At 37.6% G+C, this 27204-nt stretch overlaps 1 protein-coding gene across 4 annotated transcripts in view; it reads left to right on the forward strand.

The window, feature by feature from the left end:
- Positions 1–18392, forward strand: part of csmd2 (CUB and Sushi multiple domains 2) — a 343711-nt gene extending 325319 nt beyond the window's left edge. Inside the window, exons 57-72 of one of the 4 annotated variants that reach the window (XM_067411157.1) lie at positions 1693–1875; positions 4430–4606; positions 6234–6413; positions 6571–6744; positions 6950–7123; positions 7503–7576; positions 7683–7794; positions 8012–8191; positions 9239–9304; positions 9438–9599; positions 10166–10278; positions 11259–11346; positions 11460–11531; positions 12619–12751; positions 12837–13014; positions 14454–18392. In XM_067411157.1, the coding sequence (XP_067267258.1) occupies positions 1693–1875; positions 4430–4606; positions 6234–6413; positions 6571–6744; positions 6950–7123; positions 7503–7576; positions 7683–7794; positions 8012–8191; positions 9239–9304; positions 9438–9599; positions 10166–10278; positions 11259–11346; positions 11460–11531; positions 12619–12751; positions 12837–12996 (2048 nt within the window). In that variant the 3' untranslated portion in view covers positions 12997–13014; positions 14454–18392. The remainder of the gene's footprint in view (positions 1–1692; positions 1876–4429; positions 4607–6233; positions 6414–6570; positions 6745–6949; positions 7124–7502; positions 7577–7682; positions 7795–8011; positions 8192–9238; positions 9305–9437; positions 9600–10165; positions 10279–11258; positions 11347–11459; positions 11532–12618; positions 12752–12836; positions 13015–14453) is intronic. The other 3 variants (XM_067411158.1, XM_067411159.1, XM_067411160.1) reach the window with 3 other exon arrangements.
- The last annotated feature ends 8812 nt before the right edge of the window (positions 18393–27204 follow it).

The following is a 27204-nucleotide window of genomic DNA, read 5'->3' on the forward strand; positions in this document are numbered from 1 at the left end:
ACCAAAGTACTAATGAAATAGTTTTTTTTTTTTCCCCCTTATGTTTAACTCTGTTATGTTTTTGTAAATATGAAACAGATGCACATATTCCCTCACAAGGGAATTTAAACTTGAAATGAGGGGAATATTTTTCCAAAGATTATAAATCATATATATATATGCAAGGGATGACACTTGAGATGACACCATCTCTGAGGTCTCGTAAGCATGTTAGATGATGAATCAATGGTTTCAGGATTACAGCTCAGCTCTGTGGGTGGTAATACAATATTGCCATCTAGGCAGTGTCTGGAAGGGCGAGGAGTGTGTCCCCCCATAAACTGCTTTAATCTTCTCATATTGGGCTTGGCGACACAGACTCCCACATGCCTGCCAGGTAATGAGCCGCCCTGCTCCACTATAAACACATCAGTACACTGCAGCACTCATACATGCCAGAAGAGCTTCATCCCTGGTTGTAAAACCACTGACAGGTTAATATCACAATTCATAACATTCATATTTCTCAAAAGATTTCTGTCAAAATGTGCATTATGCTTTTTTTTTTTTTTTTCTTTTTTTTTTTTTTGCAACAGTCTGCACACCTTGCGGTTAATAACTGGCCTGTCAGTGTGAGTTTCAGAAAACGATATGCGGTAAATAAATAGTAGTAATTCTTTAATATTTACTTCGCCCTTCACCAGAAGACTCACCGTTCATTTTGAATTAGTGATTGTTTGTTGAGCATTACCAGAGGATGAATGGGGAATAGAAAGATCATTTGTAAATGCATCAGTGGATCAAAATAAGAGGATTTACTGAAGAACATCATGGAGTGCACACATCTGCATTATGAGTGGGAAAATTAAGGGAAATTTTCTGTCCCTGGTGCTTTCTTATCCAAAGTAAATTATCACCTAAACCAAGCCGCTGTGATGCCTCTTTTTCATCTCCTTTGCCAGATCTACCGCCGAGAGTTGTTCAATAAATATGAATGAAATTACTCATCATCTTGTGTAAATCTCAGTTAACCTCTTTAAATAAAAACCTAATGTAATAGAGAGCAAGTCTGTATTGTAGTTTTCCAGTTATTCGTTGTCAACGGATCTATATTGGACTAGTGTGAGGGTATTTGTATTGTACATAGACACTAAACCAAGGGTTTAACCTCATGGTACTTGAGGTGTACAGACAACTCCATTGATTTTAATAGGAGCGATTTAGTTTCTTGAATTGTGCCCATTGGTTATACAAGCTGGGTCCAGAATCACTCCCTTATCCCTGTATTGTCCATTGAGCACAATATGTTTTTATTTTACTTTTATTGTATTATAATATTTTATTATTTTATTTATTTTATATTTTATTTTACTTTTATTTAGCAAAACGTTAATGTAAATGTATAACTTTAAAGGACAAACAAAAATGATCAAAAGTCAAAATTGATATTGTGGGCTGGATGTAGAGATATGACTATTGTTAACACTCATATTAGGGCTGAGACAATAAATCGACGCATCGCGAATCGAGAAATGATTCTGGATCAATTCCGAGATTTTCCGAATGCATCCAGAAAATCTCAGAAGCGATCCACGAAACGCAATGCATCGATTTATTGTCCCAGTCCTAACTGCTATATGAAATTATATCACAGCTTTGAGATACGAGCTGTACACAAGTGTCTTATTAGTCTTTATATGTGTGTTGTTTCAGGGGATTCTGCCGGTTTGTGTGGAGACCCTGGTATTCCAGTGCACGGGATCCGTCTGGGAGAGGAGTTCTCCGTAGGGAGTGTCGTACGATTCAGCTGTGAGCCCGGCTACATTCTGAAGGGCTCCTCTGAACGGACCTGCCTGGCTAACGGGAGCTGGGTGGGCATCCAGCCTGAATGCCATGGTAAGAAAAATGAAACCTGGGTGGTTGCAGAAGAATGTGGCTGAATATGCATGATTAATTGCTTCTGACTCTGGAAGATTCTGCTTCACCCAAAATTGTAGCCTATGCAAATTTCTCAGACAGGGAGTTATTTGATTCTTCACACAATTCCCTTGTGTTTAAACTTTTGTGCAGAACAGGAGAGGGAGATGGAGACAGACAGACTGAGATAGAAAGTGGTTGATGAGAAGTTATTTTCATCTTGATTGTTGCCGTCTGTTCTCTGCAGTAGCTTTAAAGTGGCTCAGTACACCTGGGGTGTACACACATCTCCCAACATGCTGAACACTATCCAGTCAAGTTGCCCAAACGACTGTGCCAGCCCTGCTGGTCCCCTGGACACTATGCTGCTGTGTTTGCACTCTCTCCTTCTCTCTTAAATAGCATTATTATTCTGCTTGTGTTGGTTGTGTAAAGTGCCTGCGGATTCAGGCTGACATCCCAAAGAAAGGCATGTCAGAGAAACAGAAAACCTAGGTTAATTACCCATGTGGAGATGCCTGCCATTTTTCTTACCCCACTTTTTTAACACCAGCCATTTGTTTTATCTCACATCTTGTTAACATTCACCCCTAAACATTTGAGATATTTTTATTTTTCCATCTCCTACAAAGCACACTGTCATCTGAATCCATTCCTACCTCCCAAATGCTTGGGGGTTGTGAGTTTGAAGTGTGTGTGTGTGCCTAAGTTTGTGCTTCTCTATTGATTTGACCCTTGGGCTATTGTTATCCATGCCAGTTCAGCAAACTGTGGTGGCTTAAAAGGTGGATTCTCAGAAAATGCCGACGTTTCAAGAGAACAAATCAATAACAGCCTAAACCCCTTCTCATAAATTTACATCCTGATCACACCATAAAAAGCTCATTTTCTTTAAGTGCAAGGGGAGATCAAGAAGACTTTTTTTCATTTATGTCCTCATCACAAATGTTTGATGTCCCAGCATTCACTTATATGAGGAAATTGACCATGCTTTTCAGAATAGGTGTGTATGATACACTCTGAAAAATGCTAGGATAAAAACAAAGTTGGGTTGAAAATGGACAGCAACTGGGTTGTTTTGACCCAATGTTTGCACAACCTGCTGGGTAGTTTTATTTAACTCAACTCAACTTAATAAATGAACATTTATGAATAATCATTAAACAATAAACATTTATTCATTTGCAGTGTTCACCTTTTGATTATTATTGTTGCCTATAGTAATTGTGTCGGATTTTTAATTTCCAACCTATTCTGGGCTCATTTTAAACCAGCAATATAGTATTTTTTAAACAATAGTTGGGTTAAATAAAACTACCCACCAGGTTGGGCAAACATTTAACCCAACCGCTGGGTTAAAACAACCCAATCGCTGAGGTTTGTCCATTTTCAACCCAACTTAGGTTGTTTTAACACAGTATTTTTTAAAGTGTAATAATGTGATATAGTGGTCAACTAGTGGCCATGATGCAAAAAAGGAAAGAAAAACAATCCTACATGCAAATAATTAATAAAATACTAATCAAATAGTTTAACTAATTCAACTACTCTTTGCAAATAATCCCTCATAATTTAAAAAGCAAAAATAAATAGGCTTATCAACTTTTAAAAAGGAGCAGAAGATTATTCCCACATCTTTTTATGGTTACACTTTATTTCTATAGTCCACTTTAGAGATTATATTAACTATAAGTAACTACATGTCAACTAACTCTCATTACAGTATTAGTAGACTGTTAGGTTATGGTTAGTAGAATAAGTTGACATGTACTTGCAAAGTTACTTTACAGTAAGTAGAATGTCTGTTGGGGGACGATCAAAATAAAGTCAATTAGACAATTACTAATACTCTAATGACTGGAAGTTGACATGTAGTTGCAACATTTCTTATGCAAAAGTTTGTCTGGGTCCCTAATGTCCCTGGGTTTATGCCGACCACAATGTGTGGTTAATTATTTGCTTCCCAAAGCATAAAACCACTGAAATGTAGGTTTATCCAATAAATATATTTGTTGCTGTGTTGGGTCACCACTTGGTGTCCAAAATAAAAATGTATCCTGAAGCAAAACCTTTTTAAGAGCCAAAGGACACTGGGGTGTGTAATAACAACAACAACAGGTAATCAGTTTGCTGTTAGTTGTTTTAAGCTCGCTATTCACCGCTCAATCTCTCTGTTTTCATGTTGGCAGGTCTCCAGTGCTAAAACCTCTTGCCCATATTGGTGGCGTCCCTGGTTATGAGTGTATGCCCACCTGCTCTTTATTGGCACACACCCATAAATAAGCTCCATCTGCCCTGTCCTGGGGCAGAGGATTGTCTAATGTATGAAATCTCCTGCAGTAAATGTGTTTATTAATTACACACTAAATTAACAAATAACTGTCCAGTTTGGGGGAGGTGCAAGTTCTGTCATTCATTTAGATGCCTAATAGTGTGCCAGCCTGCCTTGCACCTGGGATTCATGTTCTACGCTGACCGTGTTTCCTTCTCGCCTTGCATCCCATCTGACGTTCTCTTGTTGTCTTTTTCACAGTGGTCTCCTGTGGCAACCCTGGAACTCCCCGCAACGCCGTGATCCAGTTCCATGATGGACTTGTGTTTTCCCGCTCCATCACCTACTCCTGCAGAGAAGGCTACTACTCTAATGGCCTGCTCACCCGTCATTGTACGGTCAATGGCACCTGGACCGGGGACATGCCGGAATGCACAGGTGCCCCATCAACACCTCAACAAGAGTTTGAATAGATTAGACATACATTTAAACAAAAATAAAAATAAAAAAGCATCACTAAAGGCTCATTGTTTGGTGAATTTTTGTAAATTTCAGCCTTTTTAGTAGGAATCCACATGATTTCTAATTTTGTGTGAAGGAGAAAGATTTCCCCATGCAAGTTTGGATTCGTCACATTAACCAACAGAATGCTGCTTGGTTTGAAAGTGACTTCTGTGTGAGCTGTGCTTCATACACTGTTACGCTATTGATGATGGGCCTTTTTTGCACATGAAATTTAAAAAAAAAAAAAAAAAAATTGTCCGTTAGAATTCATCTCCGAAAAGCATTATCAACTGTAAATTTGTGGTCCACATCTTATCCCTCTTCCTTAATTCCTGATTAAAAACATAGCATGTTATCTGGATGCTTTGTTCTGTCTAATCAAGAGCTTTTTTTAAAGCATTTAGCACTATGCTAGACTAGTCTAAGCTATTAGCTTGATAATTAAAGGGTAACTGAAACATTGCCATTAGTTTTGCAGTTATCAACAGAGACTAGCTCCTAGCAAACATTTGCTAAGCAAGTCTTATTCTTATTGTCATGCCATGTAAGAACATAATCTCAGTAATGCCTTTTATTTGCTTAAAAGTTTGTCATTGTCTGTGTGCATTTCCCTGAGTGACACTATGTTCACCATGATCATGCACCATCTCATCGAATTGAAGTTGTGGATTGCCAAGTTGGAGAGTGTCCATGTTGGAAGTCTGAATTCAAGTGGCTTTCTTTTGCAATTTTCTGAGTAGTTGGAAATTCCCACATTCCAAGTTAAATGGAATGTGGGATAAGTCAACTATGCTCATCATGTCTTTTCATAGGGTCTTTAAGTGGCTTTAGAATGCCATGGTTTTATTCTCGAGATTTTCTTAGGCTAAACTGCTCTGAATAGTACAGCACTCAGTGGCTGTGCTCTTGAGGAATCCAGAGGCTGGAGTTGAATTGGTTTTGTTCCTGTGAAGCTTTTCAATGCATTGTGGTTCAGGACTTAATAATGAGGGACAGTGTTCTCTATTATCCCTGCCCTGGACACAAGCTGATCAGGGACGTCTACATAGCAGCCCTGTGTTGGAGAGATAGAGGCTAGCCCTGTCCCCCATCTTGGCAGTCACCCGAGTGTCTTACCATGCTCATAAAAACACAATGCTCACTGTTCAGACTCTGAGCTAATGGAGGTCACGTGCAAACATTACAGCTCCAGACACATTGGTGTCTTTGGCACAGAGCAGGTGCCGGTGGCCTCAGACTACAGGAAGTGACTAGAGGAAAGAGCCTCCCAAAGCTGGTGCCTAAAACAGTTCATTAATTTAAAGGCACCACTTAGAGTGATAAAAAAAAATTGTGTTACTACTGGTTTATGACCCTTTTAATATGAAAATGTTTTTTTTTTTTTTTTTGCCTAAATTTGTTATCTGTTTCAAAGAAACCGCTAATTATAAAATGGTTCCAAATCATCCGGAATTTGGCACACACCTCACTTGTCATTCAGCCATATACTTCCTCTAATCACACCACAAATGGCTTTCAGCCTTCCTTTGACTTTTGCTTTACTCTCTCTGCCCACTTCCAGTCATTAACTGTGGAGATCCTGGAGTACCAGCTAATGGTATCAGACTGGGCAGCGACTTCACGTACGGTCACACTGTGAGCTTCCAGTGTTCACCGGGCTTCACAATGGATGCTGATCGTGCCTCTACTCTCATCTGCACCAAGGACCGCACATGGAATGGCACCAAGCCTGTTTGCAAAGGTTCAAGCCCATCATTAATGAATTAAAGCTTCATGTGTAACTCAAAATCTTGCTCTGTTGACTGTAATTTTATTTATTTATTATTATTATTATTATTATTATTTTATTATTTTAGACCACTAGTTCAACATGACTGATTGTCTATGTCCTCTCACAGCCATTGTGTGTGGGGCACCTCCCAGTATCCCAAATGGGCAGGTGGTGGGGACTGACTTCCAGTGGGGGTCTAGTATTAGTTATACCTGTAATCAGGGTTACCAGCTTTCCCTTCCAACCATTCTGACCTGCCAGGGCACAGGAAATTGGAGCGGCGAACGACCCCAGTGTTTTCGTAAGTGTGATTTTTTTTTTTTTTCTGAAATACTAAAAATATAAGTTGGCTTTTACCAGAAATGTCTGTCCTTTCATTAGCATTTAGATCTACGTATACATTTTTAACTGGGTGTTTCTACTTTTTAGATTTAGGTTTTGTGTAATTATGTTATAATTACCTTATAGTATAGTGTTTTCCTTACTGAAATTGTCTTTCCCTGCAGCTGTATTTTGTGGAGATCCAGGGATACCAGCCCAAGGCAAGCGAGAAGACCGAGGGTTCACATACCTGTCCTCTGTTTCATTCTCATGTTACCCACCTTTGATACTGGTTGGCTCTGCTCGGCGATACTGCCAATATGACGGAACCTGGAGTGGAACCCAGCCTTCTTGTATAGGTCAGAACTGATGTATTCATGGTTTCTTCACATTTCAAAAAACCTTTACTATTATTATTATAAATGAGCAGTATCACACAAGTAGAAAGTATTGAAAGGGACTTTTGTAAACAAATAACGTTGTTTTAGCACTGTTATGGAAAATTCCCTTAACTGTAAACAGGACAAATACATATATAATACATAAGTCAAAGGAAGGCTGAATATATATATATATATATAATATACATATATTTTTATTTATATATACATATATATATATATATATATATATATATATATATATATATATATATATATATATATATATATATATATATATATATATATATATATAATATACATATATTTTTATTTATCAATATATTTATTTTTACAGATCCCAGTCACACCAGCTGTGTAGATCCTGGAACTCCTCTCTTTGGCCACCAGAACAACTCTCAAGGCTACCAGGTGCTAAGCACATCAGGGCTGTTTTCAATACATCTGGAACTCTTTTTTTTATTATTATTATTATTATTATGTCATTTATTGACTATTTGTGTATTTGTATCAACAGATTGGTAGTTCAGTATTCTACAGCTGCAGAAAGGGCCACCTTCTTCTGGGTTCCATTTCTCGGACCTGTTTGCCCAACCTCACCTGGAGTGGCATGCAGCCTGAGTGCATCGGTTAGCTGCAATATTAGCCTGATTTTTCTGTTACTATACATTTTGTTTGCATTTTTTAAATGTGTTAAAACTAATTATGTAATTATCTGTAGTGATGAAGGAAATAGTGCATCCTTTTCTGATTGCAAGCAATTTTGTAAAAATTTTTGTTGTTGTTTTTTTTTTTTATACACTTCCACAATGTAACATTTTTTTCTCTCTCCTTTTTTCTCCTCAGCTCATCACTGTAATCAGCCGGAGCTCCCCGCACAGGCGGATGTAGGTGCCATAGAGCTGCCATCTCTGGGTTATACGCTCATCTACACTTGTCAGGCTGGATTCTACCTGGCTGGAGGGTCTGAACACCGCACCTGCAGGGCTGATGGCAGCTGGACAGGGAAACCTCCATTGTGTGCACGTATGTACAAAATGCTTTACAAATAAATGCTTGAGCCTACAAACCAAAATATACTTAATTAAAATGAGATTTTACATGCAAATGTTTTTTTTTTTTTTTTTTTTAAATGTCAAGAAAATAATCATTTGCCTTTGAGCATTCTCATACCACATGTGTGTTTTAGTGTAGCCCATCTGCTTGACTCACAGATTTAATGATTTACCGTATTCAACCACTTTGTGATTTTTCTTCTCCACAAATGTTGATAAATGGCCACTTGCACCTGTTTCATTTTTGAAACAGGTGCAAAAATGTACCCAATTCATCATGTTACTGGTGAAAGTTCATATTAGTAGATCTCTGATTAGCCCAGTGGATTGCATTGATTTGGTTTTGGACAGCCCAGACTACTTTAAAATATCCTCACATAAACAGTTCCCATACAGTATTTACTGTGGCAACTGTGAGCATAGAGCAGAAATATAAGATTAACAATTTGCTTTTACTTTGCTAAAGGAAGATGGCATTAGTCTCAAGTTAAATCTTAAATGGCTCACACTCTAAGAATTGTTGAAATATGTTGCTGAAATGTTTTATAATGAAGCTATAAAAGCAGGGTTCTGGCCTTTTGAAGTGGAAGGATATTAACAGCACCTGTGGGAGACCAGAGAGAAAGGCAACATAGTCTTATGATATCTAATAAAGCTGTTTTTCCCCACTGTGTTTGTCCAGTCATCTTATAATGTCCTGCGAAGTAGACTTATTAAGTCATAACATATTAAGTGAGATTCCAAATCATAGAAAATGGGTATGTTCTGTCCAAATGGTCCAAATGGCATAGGGAACAAGTGTACATCATGACCATGGGTTACATAAATGAACCAAATCACATTTTTTTCACATATTAAACATGTATTTATTAGTAATTATATATTTTATATTTCAAATTTATAAATAAATGGGGGAAAACATGCATCATGGAAGCTTGTTTATTAGTAGAGCTTTCAAAAGGTCCTGTTTGCTGTTTTCTCCTACTTCCTCTAACACCATATATCACTTATCCCATAGCTGATAACAGACCAAGTGGAAAAACTGTAGGAACCGTGCAAGAGCCACCCAACACAAAGCTACCCGGTAAGTTTCACTGTTTCAATGAAAGGCAAGTTAATTCAAAATCCCCCCTAAAATATTTTAGTCACTTGAATGTGTAATAACTCTTGTCTTTGTTTCTTTCAATCTGTTCTTCTTTTCTGTGTCTCTATCTCAGTGCCAAGTGGGGTTTTTGCTAAGAACTCTCTTTGGAGAGGTTCATATGAATATCTAGGGAAGAAGCAGCCAGCAATGCTTAGCATAACTGCTTTTGAACCATTCAGCAATCGGGTCAATGGCACTCTCATGGACCACAGTGGAGTACAGCTTAATCTGGCTGGTGAGTGTTTTTTATTTTAACCTCACAACACATTTTACCAACCACTCATTTGTGACGCTTCAGCAGTAAGGTAATGGCAATTTTCTGGCTTATACTGCCACCAGCATTGTGTTTTGTGTTGTCTTAAAAGGAAAATTTAGGCCAAACAATTCTGTATTTTCTTGCATGGAACACACACACACAAAAAAAGAAAGATATCATATTGAGGACCTTTACAAACCCTCAAGACTGTGTAATTTGACAATTTTATGACAAAGAATGATTAGGTCAGGTTGTAAAATGGCATATGGTGCAACTAATCAAAGACCTAATGATATTTGTGAATTCATGATAAAAAAAAAAATGTAAAAGATGTTTAATTTTTTTTTTTTTTTTTTTAAATAAAATTTGTTCATACACACGCAAAACCATATGAAACCAATACTAAAACTTGACGATTATGTTTTACATTTAAATATTTTTTTTTTTATCGCTAACAATCTCATGACAATCATTAACACTTATACTGTAGGTTCACCAACCTTTTAACAGCCTCATTCACGCACACATCCTCTCCATTACTGCAGGTACCTATAAGAAAGAAGAAGCCCAGTTGTTGCTGCAGGTGTATCAGATCCGCGGTCCTGTGGAGATCTTCGTTAACAAGTTCAAAATTGATAACTGGGCACTGGACGGACATGTATGTATATTCCTCTTTCCGTTTCCTCTGATCTTCAGTGCAGTTGTCACAGTGTGTGCAGTACGTCCATATAATTATTACCCTGACGTTTTGAAATGGAGACTCCCTGCAGTGTGAAACGTGGAAATAATAATCATACATCTTTTCCACATCGTAATGGATTAGATTCAAATAGATTGTTTGCTTTGAAGATATTAAGCAACCACAGATAAAATATTTAAGCCATGTAGACATGATTTAACTTGACCCAGCCATCCGATTGACTTATTCTTAAGTGGACTGGTTACTGGGAAAAAGAAGCATCTTGCATTTGATTTCAACAGCTGTGCTTTTATGTTGATGCAAGTCCTTTCTGCTTTACGATATGACTCCATGCAGATGTAGTCTTCAGAAAGTCATGGTCTCACTTTGAAAGGAGGTTTCTGTGCCTTTACTGCAACCTGAGAGTGCTCAAAGTGTACTTCAATGCTCACAGGCTGATGTAAGGGCTCTTGTCTAGGGCCAGACCTTGGGCTGCTTGTAACTACTGAAACCCTCAACCACACACACACACCTTGTCACTCCTGGGGATAGGAGAGCATCGACAAAGTTTTTCTTTTAATTAAAACGTCAGTTAAATCATTGCTGGGTAATCAGGGCCAGACGTCTCTACCCCCCTCCAATGCGCTCGGGACCAGCACCTGGGAGAGTGTAATTAAAAGTGTGGGCCATGAGTGTGTGGCTCTTGTGTGTGTGTTCATATAAGACAGAGAGAGAAAGAGCACAAGAGGTGGAGGATGAAGGAGAAAGCTCATTTTATATGTGCCTGTGTGTTTGTATTTGCATATGTACACGTTTTATACCTCAGTGAGGAATGATGGGGAAAGTAAATGTCAAACATAAGTAGTCTTTCACATCACTGACACATCTTACCTTTCAGTGGCTAATTTTTGACATTTTGAAAATTTGTTACACTTACTGTTTTGTACCTTTCTCCACAGGTGTCGTACATGCCTTCATCTGATTCATTTGTATACCAAGGCTTTGTTCGAGGAAAAGGCTTTGGCCAGTTTGGACTTCAGAGGCTGGGTATGTGTGCTTGTCTTATAGGACACCTCATTTGTTTATTTTTTAAAGGGTTAGTTTCACCCAAAAATGAAAATGCTATCATTAATTACCCCACCCTATGTTGTTCCACATAGAAAGAACTTTCAAATGGAAGAATCAGAAATCAAGCTTCATCTTCATTTGTGTTTCGAGGACGAATAGAAGTGGTTTGGAATGACATTACATATATATATATATATACTGTTTGAATAGTGCTTAAGGACATTCCCCTGATACATTAGAAAGAATAACGAACATAGATAAAGTGCAGTGAATTATTGAAAGTGAACGTAATCACTGATGTGATAATGAATACATGCGTATATGCAAAAAAAAAAAGTAATAAACCCTTTCAGGGGTTTATCTGTGTCAGATGGTTGGGATACTCAAACAAATCAGTCCATTATTTAATTGCATATAGTTGTATGCTTTTTTTAAGCTGGCAAAGTATTTTAATATTGAGCTATGAAAATGTCATGTCTGTGTAATTTCCTCTATAATTAATTATCAATGATTTGTTTAAAATTATATACTGTATACTGCCAATGCCACCCACAACAGCTATCATGTATTATTATAATACAGTTTAGAAAGAGAGCAAGGAAAACTTGAGTCAGTCTAAGTATCTAGTGTACAGCTTGTGGAGGCCAAACCATGAAGGGTCTGTCAAATCCTGCTGTAATGAAACATGCGCGCCTTCATTTATAAACGACAGATGTATAGACTCCTATCCCAACATCGTCAGACAGATTGAGCAAACAGAAGATTTATTAATAAGAGGGGCTGTAGTGGAAAGAGCATGTGTGTGTGCGCACACCCATATTCCATCTTTTTATGTTGGTTTGATGAGCTGGCTCTATTGAGTTAGTTAATTGAATCTCCCACTTGCAGCCTTGATGTTATTGGGAAGCTTTTTGGCATTGTCTGATGAACAGGTGCACTGACACTCTCTTGTTGTTTAGGAAAGCTCTGTGGTCAAAATTGAAAAGTGAATTCAGAATTACTTCATCGTTGCCGTGTCTTGATATCTGTAATTAAAAAAGCATTGTCAAAATAATGCAATTTGACATCTCCCAAAAACACGTCCCCCAGTTCTACAAAACAGTGGAATATGAACTTGCCCCATTTCATTTATGAATTTCTTATTTGTAACATGGTTTAAATCAATTCGAACGCATGATTTGGCACAAAGCTTCTCACTTGTGGTTAGTTATTGTTATTTTATAAATGATTTCTTTGTATGTTATTTTACAGAGGGCCTTGATCCAGATAGGGAGAATACAGGCTATAACTTTGCCTCCAATAGCAGTTCAGTGGCAGCAGCCATTTTAGTGCCTTTTATTGCCATGATCATAGCAGGCTTCGCTCTGTATCTCTACAAACACAGGTAAAGCATTCATTGGAATGAATTTATGTATGTATCATAAATCACTCCTCCAGAATATTTGTTAATAAGTCTTACTTACTTTCAGAAAAAGGCCCAAAGTTCCCTTCAATGGTTATGCGGGCCATGAGAACACCAACGGAAGGGCAACTTTCGAAAACCCTATGTATGACCGCAATATCCAGCCCACTGAGATCATGCCCAATGAGACAGAGTTCACGGTCAGCACAGTGTGCACAGCAGTATAGCGACCGCTCTAGTCAAAGGTGAGTCTTCAACCAGAAAGATCCATTCTCTGTGATCTGCCTGCCTTTGATTGATTAGTTACAACTAGGGTTGTGCAGCAGAGCCTGTATCTGTAACGATCTCAAAATTATGTTTTGTTTGTTTGTTTGTTTTTGCGTTTTTTTGCTTCGGGCACATACCTATTTGTGACATTGTAGCCAAATATGTTAGCTAATAACCATGTTTCAAGTGGTGATCAGGACCCCGTTTTCCTCAGAACTACATTTTGGAACAGCCTTTGCATCAGGAGCGTGTCTCCATAGGAAGTACATCAGGTTTTGGAACAAAGATATTAATTTGTTATCCTATCTTTGTGAATTATGACCTGGTAATGCTTTATTTTTTATTTTTTTTTATTTATTTTATTTATTTATTTTTTCTAGAAGAACTTATTAGGCATTTTTCTAGATTTCAGCGTCATACTGTGACCTTAGCATTCTGCATCCACATCTAACGTGCTTCATTAGACTACTGTACAAACTAGCATGGCAGATGAAAAGGTTATTGCCAAGCACATATAAAACCTTGCGATGTAATAAGCCAAATGAGGACATAGACCTCAGGGAAAGGGAAGAAAAGCAATATATCCTCACATAGTTGCTTTGGAATGATTTAGTGGAATCATTTGCTGTATATTTCTGCTATTATACCCAAACTGCCTTTTCAGCATATAGTTTGTGTGAATGTTGGGGGGAGTGAGGGAATTAAAACTGGAGAAATTTTACTTCTGAAACTGACTTTATCGCCCTAGTTTTGCCCTCAGACAAAATGGAAAACAAACTGCTGAGGCAAGGGGATAAGGATAGAGAAGTATTGAATTTTAATTTATTTATATCAGTTGTTATGCCCTCTTCAAATTTTTTTTTTTTTTTTTTTTTTTTTAAAGAGCAACTAATCTAAGCCACAGACTATGAACTTGGGCAGGATTTGTAATTGATTTCCCCCTTGTATTGAAGTCTTTTCTGCTGATTTGAGCCTGAACCCCCTCTTTCTCTGTTTTTTTTTTTTTTTTTTTTTTCACCCTGTCCATCTGTGTTTTTCTGTCTTCTGACATTCTGACAAGCAGTGTTGGGCAGAAACCAACTAAAAGTAGCATTGCTATTAACTACATTTTTCTGTATCATAATAGTACCTCAGCTGTTTTTAAAATAGCTTTTCCAGTAATGAGCTACTTTTGAAAGAAATATAGCAGTAATCAAATGCTCTGTCATTGGGAGTTGTGATTCAGCAGCTTTAACATAGTTAGCTTTTTTTCTTTTTTTTTTTTGTAACTTTTAGTGTGGCTATAGTAAATTTGACAGTAGTTTAACTATAAGTAGCTTGTCACTTGAGAAGGTTTGAAGTAGTTTCTCCAACACTGCAGACGAACATGTCTTCTCTACTCTTAATTCCTTCTCTGTTCTCTTTCATCTTTTCACAGGCTGGATATAATCTTTCCCTCTCCACACAACTATTCCCATAGTTACGAATGGGCCGCACGGATGCACTAAAGAGGAGGATTGTTTTGTTTTTCATTTGTAAACCAGTTCCAATTGCGACAAAAAAGTGACAAACCTTGATAATGATGCCATAAAAAAGGCATCAACAGAGATACACTGATAAAGAACCATGTCAGTGTTTGCTAGCTAAAACTCTGTTCCTACACACTTCTACTGACTCCTCTTTTTTCCCTCTGAGGGAATGTCCTGTTTGACTGTGGCAGCGCAAAGGGACACGTGAAGCTCAGTCGTCGCTTGCCAAAAAAAGACAAGAGGTACATTGTTCGGTCAAACGAAGGCCGCCCATTCTTACTCTTGAGGTAGAGGGAAGACTTCATGTGAGCAGGAAGTCAAGAGAAGCATGTTGCTGGAGAGTTGAAGCTTGGTTTTACTTTTTTTCTCTGGAGTGCATTTTGGCTTGTTTTAACCCATATCCACTTCAAACTAAAATCACAAACAAGTGCAGACTTCACTGAGGACGCTCTCTGACACCCATCAGTTCCCTGAGCATGTTACGCCACACCTCGATTTGAAGAGGAATGAGATTCAGAGGCTTATTAGAAGACATGGATTCTAGCTGTAGCACCTCTTTTCTCATTCCAGCCAGAAGAAACAAGTGTTCTCGCATCATCTTATCACGATCTCGACTGAGAATGGACAGTCCAACCCTCCGAGCAGCCCAGCGGAGAACATAAAAGGACACGGTGCACGTGTTTTTGTGTTCAGGGGCTTTATGAAGCTCACTTCACGGCCATTATCTGCTGTTAGTTCCTTTTTCCCCACATTGACAGAAGAAAAGCAGCCCACATCAGAGGGTTAGATTTCATCTATATTACCCAGGAGGGCCATCTAAACCCCTCCTCGTGCATTTGGATGTTCTGAGTTGGATGTTCTTGGTTTATGGGCTGGGTTACGTCAATTAGCATTTATAGATATTCCTGATGTCATGCAGAATTTAGGTGGTGGGCTTCTGATGTCATTGAATGCCATGGATCAAATGATTTTCATACATAGATTAAAAAAGCAACACAGCCCTTGAAGACTTGAAGTACGGAGGTAAATATAACTTGAAACGTGTCTTTCATAACCAGGGGAAGGTCTGCTTTCGGTCCTCAAGTTTTGAAGTCAAGGATAAGGATGACGGGTTTAGTCAAAAGGAGCCAACGCCAAACGAGCGTGAACATATTTAATCTCTGTAGCTTTGTGTCATAATCTCTTTCCCTGCATATTCCTCCATGTCATCCATGCCCACTCCACATTTATGATAAGCAAAAGGGGCTTAAAAATCACTAATCCAAGGCCGGTTGTTTATTTGCATGCATTTGCCCCAATAACTTGATGGGAAGGTTTGAAGATGAGCAACAGCTTGGGAAGTTTACAACTTTCCAAGTGGAGAGAGATAGATCTGCATACTTGATAACTTACATGTTGTTGTCTGAGTGCAGCATATAGTGATTTGTAGTTCAGTTATTAGATATTATTGTCGCTGCTTGTTTCTGCATCATTCGGTTCGATTTTCTTGTCTTATGGTGTCTGTTACCTGATGCCAGCATTTACCTTCCAGTGGGCATTTAAACTCCTCCAGTTTATTTGCTGTACTGTTCAATTTTTGAAATCAATCACTGATATAATTGCTTCTTCAGGTTTATTACTTTTGAAATCGGTAGCCTATCATCGTTGCATTAATGTGATATTACCCAGAGATTGTTTCAATTGTAAGTTGATCGAAAAAAGCAAAGATTGTATTTCCCTTGAGATTTTATGGGCCAGGAGTTTAGCAAGTACATTATCTTCAACCTATTGACTTCAACCTAAGACTGTCATATGGCTGTTCTTTTTAGGGGAATTTCATTTTGAATTGCTTTATCAGTGTAGATGGCATCTTAAAGCATTTGCCACATCAGACATCATTTTGTTCCGGTTTATCCAACACCGACTTGGTGTTTTACATTGTCTTACAGTTGCATTGTTAGGTCTCAGCAAACCTACAACAATAGCAGTGCTGCCAGATTTATAACATTCTGACATTAGAAATAGCTCCTTTTGAAATCCTACAAAATTGCACTTTGCTAGTGATAACACACACACAAATCAAGGCACAAGGGCTTCAAAGTCATCTCCTCTACTTCATTTTTCATCTTTATATGTGTATATTAACCCAAACTGTTGTTTAAGTATCCAGGCAGCCTGTGTTTCATGCTTATCCATCTGTTTCTCATAACAGTGCCTTGGTAACTCTATATGTGGTGCATCTAATCTCTTCTTATTGCTCCATTTTGGTTATTATTGCGCACTGGTCAAGAGCTGCCAGTTGCTAGGGGAGAATTTCAAAGACGTTGCTTCTCTGTTTTCTCTGGTAGAGAGTCAAGTCTTTGTTATTTTTAGCTTAAGAGAATCACACAAATACAATAAATAAGTCCAGCACCTCAAAACATGCAATTAATTTACATCTTCACACAATTCTTTAGGTTAAACCTGCACTTTACGGGAGCAAGTAAACCTTTTTTGTCTCCTTTGGCCTCGAGTCATTAGAGTATTCTTGTATTGTGGATATTATATTGCAAAACCTACGGTGCTGCTTTGCCAAAGTCAAAGGCATCAGCCTATCTTATACACATATATAGAGAGACATCCAACCAAAATTAAAAGCATTTACAGTATTATTTATAGTATTTAGCAATGCTAACAGTGAATTAGCTGAAGTATTAGCATATTCTTGTCAGTGTTCCAGTCTGTAGTGTCGTGATCACTAAAACAGACATGCTCCCTTCACAGAGCTGATGTGTTTTCAGTGTCAGGCCATTTTTAATAGCCCAAAACTGGTGCTTACATCTTCATGTGACAGCCCTCCATGTTTTATTTTATTCTCAGCCCGACATAATCACACACTAAAATAGAGACCAGCATCTCAATTAATTACATTGTAACATTTTCAAATATTTGTGATGAGTATATGACATCCCTTTTCATTAAGGTTTTGTTAGCATGACATGAAAGTGACCTTGTGTTTTTAGTCTTGTGTGCTACAAGCTAATTCGGAAAACATATTTGTGTCATTTGCCAGTGTCTTTCAAAGGTGAGATGTTTGGATGTGGACAATATGTTGATTGCACTGAATGTATTTTTAGTTTTGGAAATGTCCATGCTTTATCTGCTATATGGTGAACATCCAACAAACTACATAACTGTCCCTTAAAAACATATTGAAAAGCGGCACCCCTAAAAGACTGCATATCAATACATTTGAATTGCACACTTCAGCTTATATTAAAGAAGTATATGAAAATGTTGTACTACAAGAAGAACATATCAGTTTTGTGTGGAGGTCAATCTGAAGATATCTCGGTATGCACTTTTCCAGCTTTTTTTTCACCCTTTTATTCTCATTTTGAGAACCACAACCATGCGTTTCTCTCCAGTAGGTAAGAGGTACGAGCCCAGCCTTGAAGGACTTTTAAAGGACTGCTCTGCTCTGCTCTGGCTATCCAAAGCCTAAAGGAATACAGTCAGTCTTGAGTTACGTACTTGACCAAAAGGATTTTTTTGAACAGTGACTTTCAAACTTTCAAGGACCTTAATGGAGCGGTCCGTTGCGGATATCCAGACAGAGACTCTGACGCTGAAAGGAGAACTAATGAATAGAAACCTTTTTTTGTACAGAGATATATTTTTATGGAAATAAATTTGTAATATAAAAAAAAAGAGAAAGTGTATTGACAGATCTGTAAATGTTTTTCATTATTGTAGTACAAATGCTAGTGGGGATTATAAAAATATATATATAAAATATATATATACAAAGACAAAATAGAGACAAAGTTTTTTTTTGTAAATGTAAAAACGATTGTATATAGAAGTTTACATATTGTAAATATGTAATACCCAACATGGCTTGTCTGCAATATATAAAATGTATTTTATCTGTCTGTATATGATGCTTTGCATTGTGTTTCAGCTTATTCTACTTTCTTGAACTTGAAACCTATTTTGAAGTTTTTGGAATAAAAAATGAAATCATATGTGTGTCTGGTAGTGTCTTTGCTGTGTGGCAGGTTTGTAAATTGAATGCATGATAATGAAACTTTGGCAGAACAGACCTTTCATACGTTTATTTGTCTATTTTTATGTTAGAGAAAATGGTTTCTGATGGAATGATAAAAAGAAAAATGTATTCATAAATGTCTTCTTGTATTTGGCCAATGCTGGCATCATGCACATTTGTTACAAAGCATAATAGGTGCACATTAAATATTGGTTATGATGCTTTGGGGGGGGGGAAATGACTGAAAGCATTTTTCTCAGAAGATACCTTATTACAAAAATGCTGCTTTTATGTCTGGCTGTTTCAGAGGAATGAAACTTGAAGGAGGATTGAGTCATTGGCAGATTTAATTGTTGTATTTCCATAATCATATCCATAATTCATTTTCAAATGTATAATCCTTGTTGTTTTCCCTTTTATCTATCTATCTATCTATCTACTGTATCTATCTATCTCTGTCTGTCTGTCTGTCATTTTGTCCATCCATCCATCCATCCCAAACAAGTAGGTATACCGTAATAATATTATTTCATACATCTATAAATGTCTGCTTAACAACTGGTTAACCTAAATGAACAGTTGCACACTTGTTTTTATGATATTGCCTAATTATACTAGATATCATTTAGCAATATAATTACTATTAAAGTGTTTCTTAGTACAACAATTTCCCCCCTTAAACTAATAGATAGGCTACTGAGTTTGTGGTTGAAAAATAGACACCAAATTTTCTTCTCGGTTCTCATTTTTAACTTTATTTAGAAATGAAACCCAGACTGAACGTTTAACAGTAGTTATTCACAGTGTTTATATGCTAGCATTATCATGAAATATCACCTTCGAGCGACACAGTGCTTTAATACACTTGATTAATGGTTAATTATTTGAATATTTTGTCAGCCATAAAGTCGCAATTTCTGTTTTATTGGTTTAACAAAGCAAAATCATTCCAAGTACCCCCTGGAACCTGCTTAACTACCCCTTTGGGGTGCATGTACCTCTGGTTGGGAATCCCTGCTGTACGACACCAAGCCTCTGGGTGTAATAACTTTCTTTAGAAGCCACTTCTCTAGAAAATACAAATACTGTGGGAGTACAGATGCCGTTTTGATCGTTTATTATTTATTCAGTTCTTGTCATTAGTGTCTTCCCTCTTGTGTTCAGCGGTAGCTTGAGGGAGCAGACTTTTATCCAAACTTTTGCAACAATAGCATCTAGTAGACTTAAAGTTTTGTCAAACCATGCCTGGGATGTATAATTAAAGGTAAAAAGCAGCACAGATCTCCCAGGGTTCCACGCACCGCCCACGCAGCAGAAAGAATCAAGCTGGAGATTCTGTTTGCTGCCAATGTAACATTTACTCACAAAAATTAACTGTTTCAGAAAGAGGCCATTTCGAATGGGTCCAATTCATGTTCCTCATTAAGGCATATTTGGTCATGAATCTCCACTTGCAATGAATCACTTTTAGTTAATCTGGGAGCAGGACAGTAGAAGTAGAAGTCTGTAATTGGATACCAGGACTGTCATTATTAGGTTGGACTGTCTGCTTCAAACAAAGATCATTTGCAAGGACCAACATTAAAGGCCCGCTCACACTAAGAATGATAACTATAAAGATAATAACTATATTTGTGTCCACACCAATGAACAATAACGGTCTGTTTATTCTAAGCTCACGCTGCAGTTTCAGTGTTTACAGCATGTTTTGCTATTCTTGTTGCATTTACATGGCTTTAACCAGCAGGTGTCCTCAGCATGCTATGTTTCGAGTGTATAGCTAGTGTAATTAATCTAATCTAACAGTGAATTCAGCTGACGAAGTCAATATAGTGGAATAAAAACAACGCCTAGTCTTTTTCACTGCATCTTCAAAGGAAGCAAGACAACGTTGTTGAAACTAGAGCTGGATACCCGAGGTAATTTTATGTTACATTGTTTGCTAGTCTGGCGTTATGATCTCATCGTTAAGACTTCTCACCATTTATTCTGAGGGTATGACCGATTCTTTTCCATATGTCCATTTTCTTTAAAGTTTCCTTGAATAGGGGCTTTGACTAGTCAAACAGAGGTGGCTTTTTCCTGACTTCTGCGATTTAACTTCTCCGCAGTGTCTGCTATTTTAAATGCACAAGCCTTTACATTAGAATGGATTCTGATTGGCTGTCAGTGTTTCATCGTTAAACAGCTGAAAAAAAATCGTTCTGAAAGTGATCCCAGCGATAACTCAACTATTGTTTAAAAATGACTGTATTGCTTAATTAAAATTAACCCAAAGTATGTTGAAATGAACATTTATTAATGTTCAATTAATAATTATTAAACAATAAACATTTATTAAATTGCTTATTAATAAATGTGTATTAATAAACTATTAAAATATTAAATTTATATTAATAAAATATTAAAGCTTATTAATAAACATTCACCTTTTGTCTATTATTGTTGTCTCTAATTGCATCTGGTTTTTAATTTCCCAACTATTTTGGGTTCATTTTAAGCTAGCCATATAGCAATTTTTAAATAATAGTTGGTTTAAATAAAACTACCCAGCAGGTTGGGCAAACATTTAACCCAACCGCTGGGTTAAAACAACCCAATCGCTGGGTTTGTCCATTTTCAACCCAACTTGGGTTGTTTTTAACCCAGCTTTTTTAGAGTGTGAATACAATTTTTTGGGCCAGTCTTTAGGAACTCCAACTTAGGGTATGTTTGCATGACAACGTTGTACTAAAAACAGAAATGTTTTTCCTTTGTGTTTTTCTCGTACAGACAACATTGTCAAAACGATCCCCGTTCACACGGATCTGCGTAAATGACTAAAAATGCTGCATTGTGCATGCCAGGCCAGTAGTTGATGTCACTTTGTAAAGAAGCATGTAATATGCATTATATGCATATGCACACGTTTACACAGAGATGATAGCGGTATTGTTTTCAAAAGCATGTTTTCAGAAGCTTGTGTTTTCAGGCCCCCAAAATGTCATTGTTATGTAAATGAACACATAAAAAGTTTCAGTTTTTAGTTGAAAAGTGTTGTTTTCATGTTGTTGTTAAAAGTCTTGTTAACATTATTAATGCACTGTGAACTAACATGAACAAACAATGAAGAACTATTTTCATTAACATTAACAAAGATTAGTAAATACAGTAACAAATGTGTTGCTCATGGTTAGTGCAAGTTAGTTAATACATTAACAAATGTTTAACTAATGAACCTTATTGTAAAGTGTTACCAATGGAAATTCTAATTGTTTACATTGTTTATTCCAAACCTGTATGACTTTCTTTTTTTCCTTTAGATATTTTGAAAAATGTCTGCTTAATGTCCATACAGTGCAAAAAATGTCTGCAAAATTCTAAAACGGTGAAATCGTGTGTCCCACAGAATCAAGAGCTTTCTATTGCACAAAAGGTTATTTACAGTGGAAAAAGGTTCGTTAGATTATTAAAATATTCTTCATACTAAGAAAAATAAATGGTTCTTTTAAGAACTGTTTGTTTAAAAGTGGTTCTTCTATTGGATCACTGTGAAAACCCCCTTTTGGAACATTTATTTTTAAGAGTGAACATGTTTGTTCCAATTTATTTTGGAAGTGTGACGAATGGTCGGCTCATGGTGACGGGTGCTTGGTTAGATTAAACTCCACACTTGATTGATTACAGTTTTTTCCAATTGCTAACACACTAAAATGACATGCACAGCACAATTATTTAAACTGACACACAGAGAGCAAAACTTCTTCTCAAGTCTCCAAAAGTCTAAACACCTTTTCTGTTTTACACACATTTTGCATTTCAAAATAGCACTTTTTAAATTCACTAAATACAGTTCTCTGCATAAGACACAACAATCTGACATAAAGTCACATGTTTGCCATTTCAAAACACTGCCATTCAAAATGACACTACATGAGCTAATTGGCCAATTACATGTGCCACCTGGCCAAACACCTCAGTGGTTAATTGTTAACACTTCAATCAGGATGTAAGCACTATGAAAAGACCACAGGTGAGAACCTTTTTTTTTTACAACAACAATGGAAGACATTGCAGAGAGAGGAAGAGGAAGAGGAAGAGGGAGGTTGAGAATAAGAGGGGGAGGAAGAGTGAGAGGTAGGGGTAGAGCAGGTAGAGGAGTTCATGGCCAAAGAAGACAAACACTTTCAAATGAAATCAGAGCAACCTTAGTAGATCATGTCATCAACCATGGGTTGACAATGCGTGAGGCTGGACAGAGAGTGCAGCCAAACTTGAGCCGTTTTACTGTCGCCTCTGTCATCCGGACCTTTAGACTGGAGAACAGGTATGTAACCAAAATTTCATGTAGTACACATGTAGTATACCCCATGTCATAGTGTATCAGTTGGGTGACACCTGTTTACTTAGTGTATGACATCAGCCATTCATGAACTGTACAAGTTTCCTGTACAATGTACTCTACTGTGGGGGAAAGTATTTAGGCTGCATTGTCCAAGCCCTATATATATTTTTATTTTATTTTTTCTAAAGGACTGAGAGACGACACCATGGTGGAGGAAGGGGCCAAATGTTCACCGGGGTACAGGAAGCTGCCATTGTAAACTTGGTTTTGGAAAATAATGAAATCAGATTACGAGAAATTCAAAGCCACATCATCCAAGACAACACCTTATTCAACAACATTCAACGAGTTAGTCTGTCCACATTGGCTCGCATTCTCAAGCGAAACCAAATCAGAATGAAACAACTTTATAAGGTGCCGTTTGAGAGAAACTCTCAAAGAAACAAAGAGTTCAGACGAGCATATGTGGATGTAAGTACTATATTGACTGCAGTACACTACACACAACATTGTTTCCCAGTGTACTGGATAACACCATATTGAGTGATTTTTGTTCTTTGTTTTCAGGGAGTACTGGAAATGGATGCTCATGCAATCCCACATGAGTTCATCTTTATAGATGAGGCTGGGTTCAACCTAGCAAAGACCAGAAGAAGGGGGAGAAACCTCATTGGCCACAGAGCCATTATAGATGTTCCTGGCCAACGTGGTGGGAACATCACAATGTGCACTGCCATCTCCAATATGCATGGTGTCCTCCACCGTCATGCCAAACTTGGACCATACAACACAGCCCATATTCTCACATTTCTGGACAGACTTCACAACATTCTCATACCACCAGAGCGTATGAATGATGCAGACCATCAAAGAAACCGGTACGTTGTAGTATGGGACAACGTGAGCTTTCATCGTGCAGCCCCAGTCCAAAACTGGTTTGCTGACCACCCAACATTTCTCGTGCAATACCTCCCACCATACTCACCATTTCTGAACCCCATAGAAGAATTCTTTTCGGCATGGCGGTGGAAGGTATACGACCGGCAGCCCTTTGTGCGCATGCCTCTTGTGCAGGCCATGGAAGAGGCATGTGATGAGATTGATGTGGGTGCAATTCAGGGATGGATAAGGCACTCAAGGCGCTTCTTCCCTCGATGTCTGGCAAGGGAAGATATTGCCTGTGATGTTGACGAGGCGTTGTGGCCAGACCCGGCTGTGCGGCAAGATGCTGCCTAATTATTTTTCTTGCCTTTTTTTTTTTGTTTGTTTTTTTTTACTGTAATATATTTTTTTTCAGAAATTTTCTTTTTCAGTTTACTTTTTTTGTAAGAATATTTTTGTTCAGTCCCATGTAAATATATCTGCTGTGCTTATGTTGTACTGACTTGTTTACTGTAGTGAAGGAAAAAAAAATAAAAATGTTGCAACAGCATGTGTGTGTATCTGCAAATATTTCTGTGCATGTGAACAATCTGATACATATTTTAGTATTATGGCAAAGCATACTAAAGATGGGGGTGCTTTTCATTATGCCCAACAGTGTGTAGGTGGTTAGGCAAAAATCTGGTAATATGAATGAAGTGTGTGCCATTTCATGCAAAAGTTTGATTTTGATAATGCTCTGTGTAGTTTCGGTTGCAGTGCTTCATTTTGCAGGATATATGAGGTATTTTGCAGTTTGGGTGTGTGGTTTTGTGAATTGTGTTAAGTGTTTTGATAAAACCAGACTAGTTTGAAAAATTGTGTGTTAGCAATTGGAAAAAACTGTAAATCAACTGCCACACCTGGTCATTAGTCACCGCTGATCCCGTCTGCTCTTGGCAGTTATTAATCATAAGCCATGACGGCCCACCATCCACTGAAGTGTTGTTCCACTGCAACACTCCCATCCCCGGCCTCCATAAAGAAAATCTCCACTGGATTTTATTGTGTTGTGCAGTAATGGGTTAAAATGTCCCATCAATTATTTCTTCCCAGCTCTTTGTATTTCATTTTCAAAAGTCTAAATGATTATCTAACGCTCATAGACAGACTTTTTTTTCTGTTGGTGAAATATGGTGAAAACCTCAGAGAGGTAAATGAGGTAGATGGGGGATTTGTGTGACAATCATTCAATTAAGTCATTATGGATGTGCTTGCAATGAGCTGATAGATGAGCAGACATTGACTGTAATTACTCTATTGTGTCAATGGGTTCATGTTTGTTTTTTTAATTAAGCCTTCAACTTGAATAAGGACTTTTAAGTCGTACTTTGCCTCTATTATAGATAAGTGTTTTTTTTTTTTTTTTTTAATCAGTAAAGGGGCTATAGTTTGAGCAATCTTTTTAGATAATAGAGCTCTCCAGACCAATAAGCTTATACTGTATATTGTATTAAAGGAACAAATATAGTGTATGTAAGCCAATGCAATTCGTATTTGAGAGCATGACATTTTACATTTTCAACTTTTTTTTTTTTTTAATAGCACTCATTACATTTTGTTCTTTTCATACTACTGTTCCTATTGGGAGTTCTGAGAGAGAGGTTCTTGTTTCCATGTCAGCTCTGTGCCCTCTTAGATACAGGGTTTTTAAATGTCTCCAGTTCCCAGTATTTTGAATGTTTTTCATTAAATCTGAGTTGAATAGGGCCCATCTGAGCTGGCCTTAGCCGGCTGGACTCAGACTTTCTCCTCTTTAATCAGAAGGACACACTCATTCAGACAAGGAATTGATAGACTGGCAGGGCCAGCGATCTGCACCACTTCCCCGTCAAATTGAATATAACGTGGCATGCACCTAAAATGCAGTGTCATGGCAACCGGCACAGTGCAGCACTAGGATCTGGACCTCAAACATTTGAAAAATTTCTTGTTTAGATTCATGTTTTTGGGTCTGTTTTTCAAATGTATTTGATAACTGTGGTGTTTATGATGTTACTCTAAAGCTGCCACTTATCAAAAGAAAAATGTTTATGGCATAGGCTGAAGTGTAGGGCTGGGCAAAGACACAATTTGATTAGATTTCGATTCACAAGCTTACGATTCTGTCACAAACTGCAGAGACACGAAGGCTGAGGATCCAAATGTAGTGGTTTATTAAAAGGGTAATCCACAATTGAAGTCAGAACAGGCAAAGGTCATATACAAACACACAATCCAAACCTTAACAGAGTACAGGGCTGAGGCAAACAGGGAAATCCAAGGAACAGGCAGAGGACGTGGGAGAAACAAGATTCTATGGTTTAGAATTGCAGTGTGACACAAACAAGACTTAGCAAAGAGTGATTGTGTAACCAGGCTTTATATAGGCAGAGGTAATGAGACACAGCTGAAGACAATCAGTGATGATGAGTCCGGGCAAAGTATTATGAGGAATGAAGTCTATGAGGGAATGACAATAGTCTGGGGTGGAGTGCCCTCTAGTGGACAACCAGGACACTCCCGCTGGTGAGCGTGACAGATTCGATAAGATTCAATAGGTTGTTTGCAATCACGTGGTTCTGGTGACGCGCAAAATTCCGGTGGAGGGCAAGCAGTGAAAATTAGAATGGAAGAGATGGGGAAAAGTCCTTTCTGTGCTGGTTTAGAAAGGTATAAACAGAAAATCACAACATATGTTGGTCGCGATCCTTATGTTATGAAGAGGAGTGACTTTTGCGCTGAATTAAAAGACTTTCCTGCCATCGAGGAGGCAGATATAGAGGATGTGAAGCTGCCATCACGCCGCGTTCAGTTCTAGTCTGGGTTTGTTTATATCGCGCTGCCTTTCTACTAGTGAAGTTAGAGCAGTATTTTGATTTTCTGTCTTAATTGTGAAAAATGTCGCCATTGTAGGTAATTTATGCTGAATAGAGAATTGTAATAGGAACTCACGATATCGTTTGTGGAAAAAAAAATGGACGGTAAAACAATTTTCGATTAATTTGGTTGAGAAGGTGAGGATAGACGACTAGCAAATGTAATATGTCACTAAATAAACCCACTGCCTTTCACTCAAAATAATCACATAGGCCTACTTTGCTGAGTTTTGTATTTGGTTTTAGTGTAATAATTAACATTATGTTTTAGAATATGATCACTCGGCTTGTGAATGAGTATAACTTGCACACAGACACTTCAAAACTGTTCACAAGCTTCTAGGGGTTTGATTTTGGTTGTCATTTGTTGAAATAAATACAAAAGTACAGCGTGTCTGTGTCCTGAACGTGACCCTCCGATTCTCTCCGTGGTCATATGGGAAAGTGAATATTTACAAAAACAACATTAAAACTAGTTACATTTACAGGCTTCCAACAAATAAATGGATCGACTTCTGTCAGCTTATTAAATATTTATTTTATTTGGA

Source organism: Chanodichthys erythropterus, chromosome 15 (genome assembly GCF_024489055.1).
Source record: "Chanodichthys erythropterus isolate Z2021 chromosome 15, ASM2448905v1, whole genome shotgun sequence".
NCBI lineage: Eukaryota > Metazoa > Chordata > Actinopteri > Cypriniformes > Xenocyprididae > Chanodichthys > Chanodichthys erythropterus.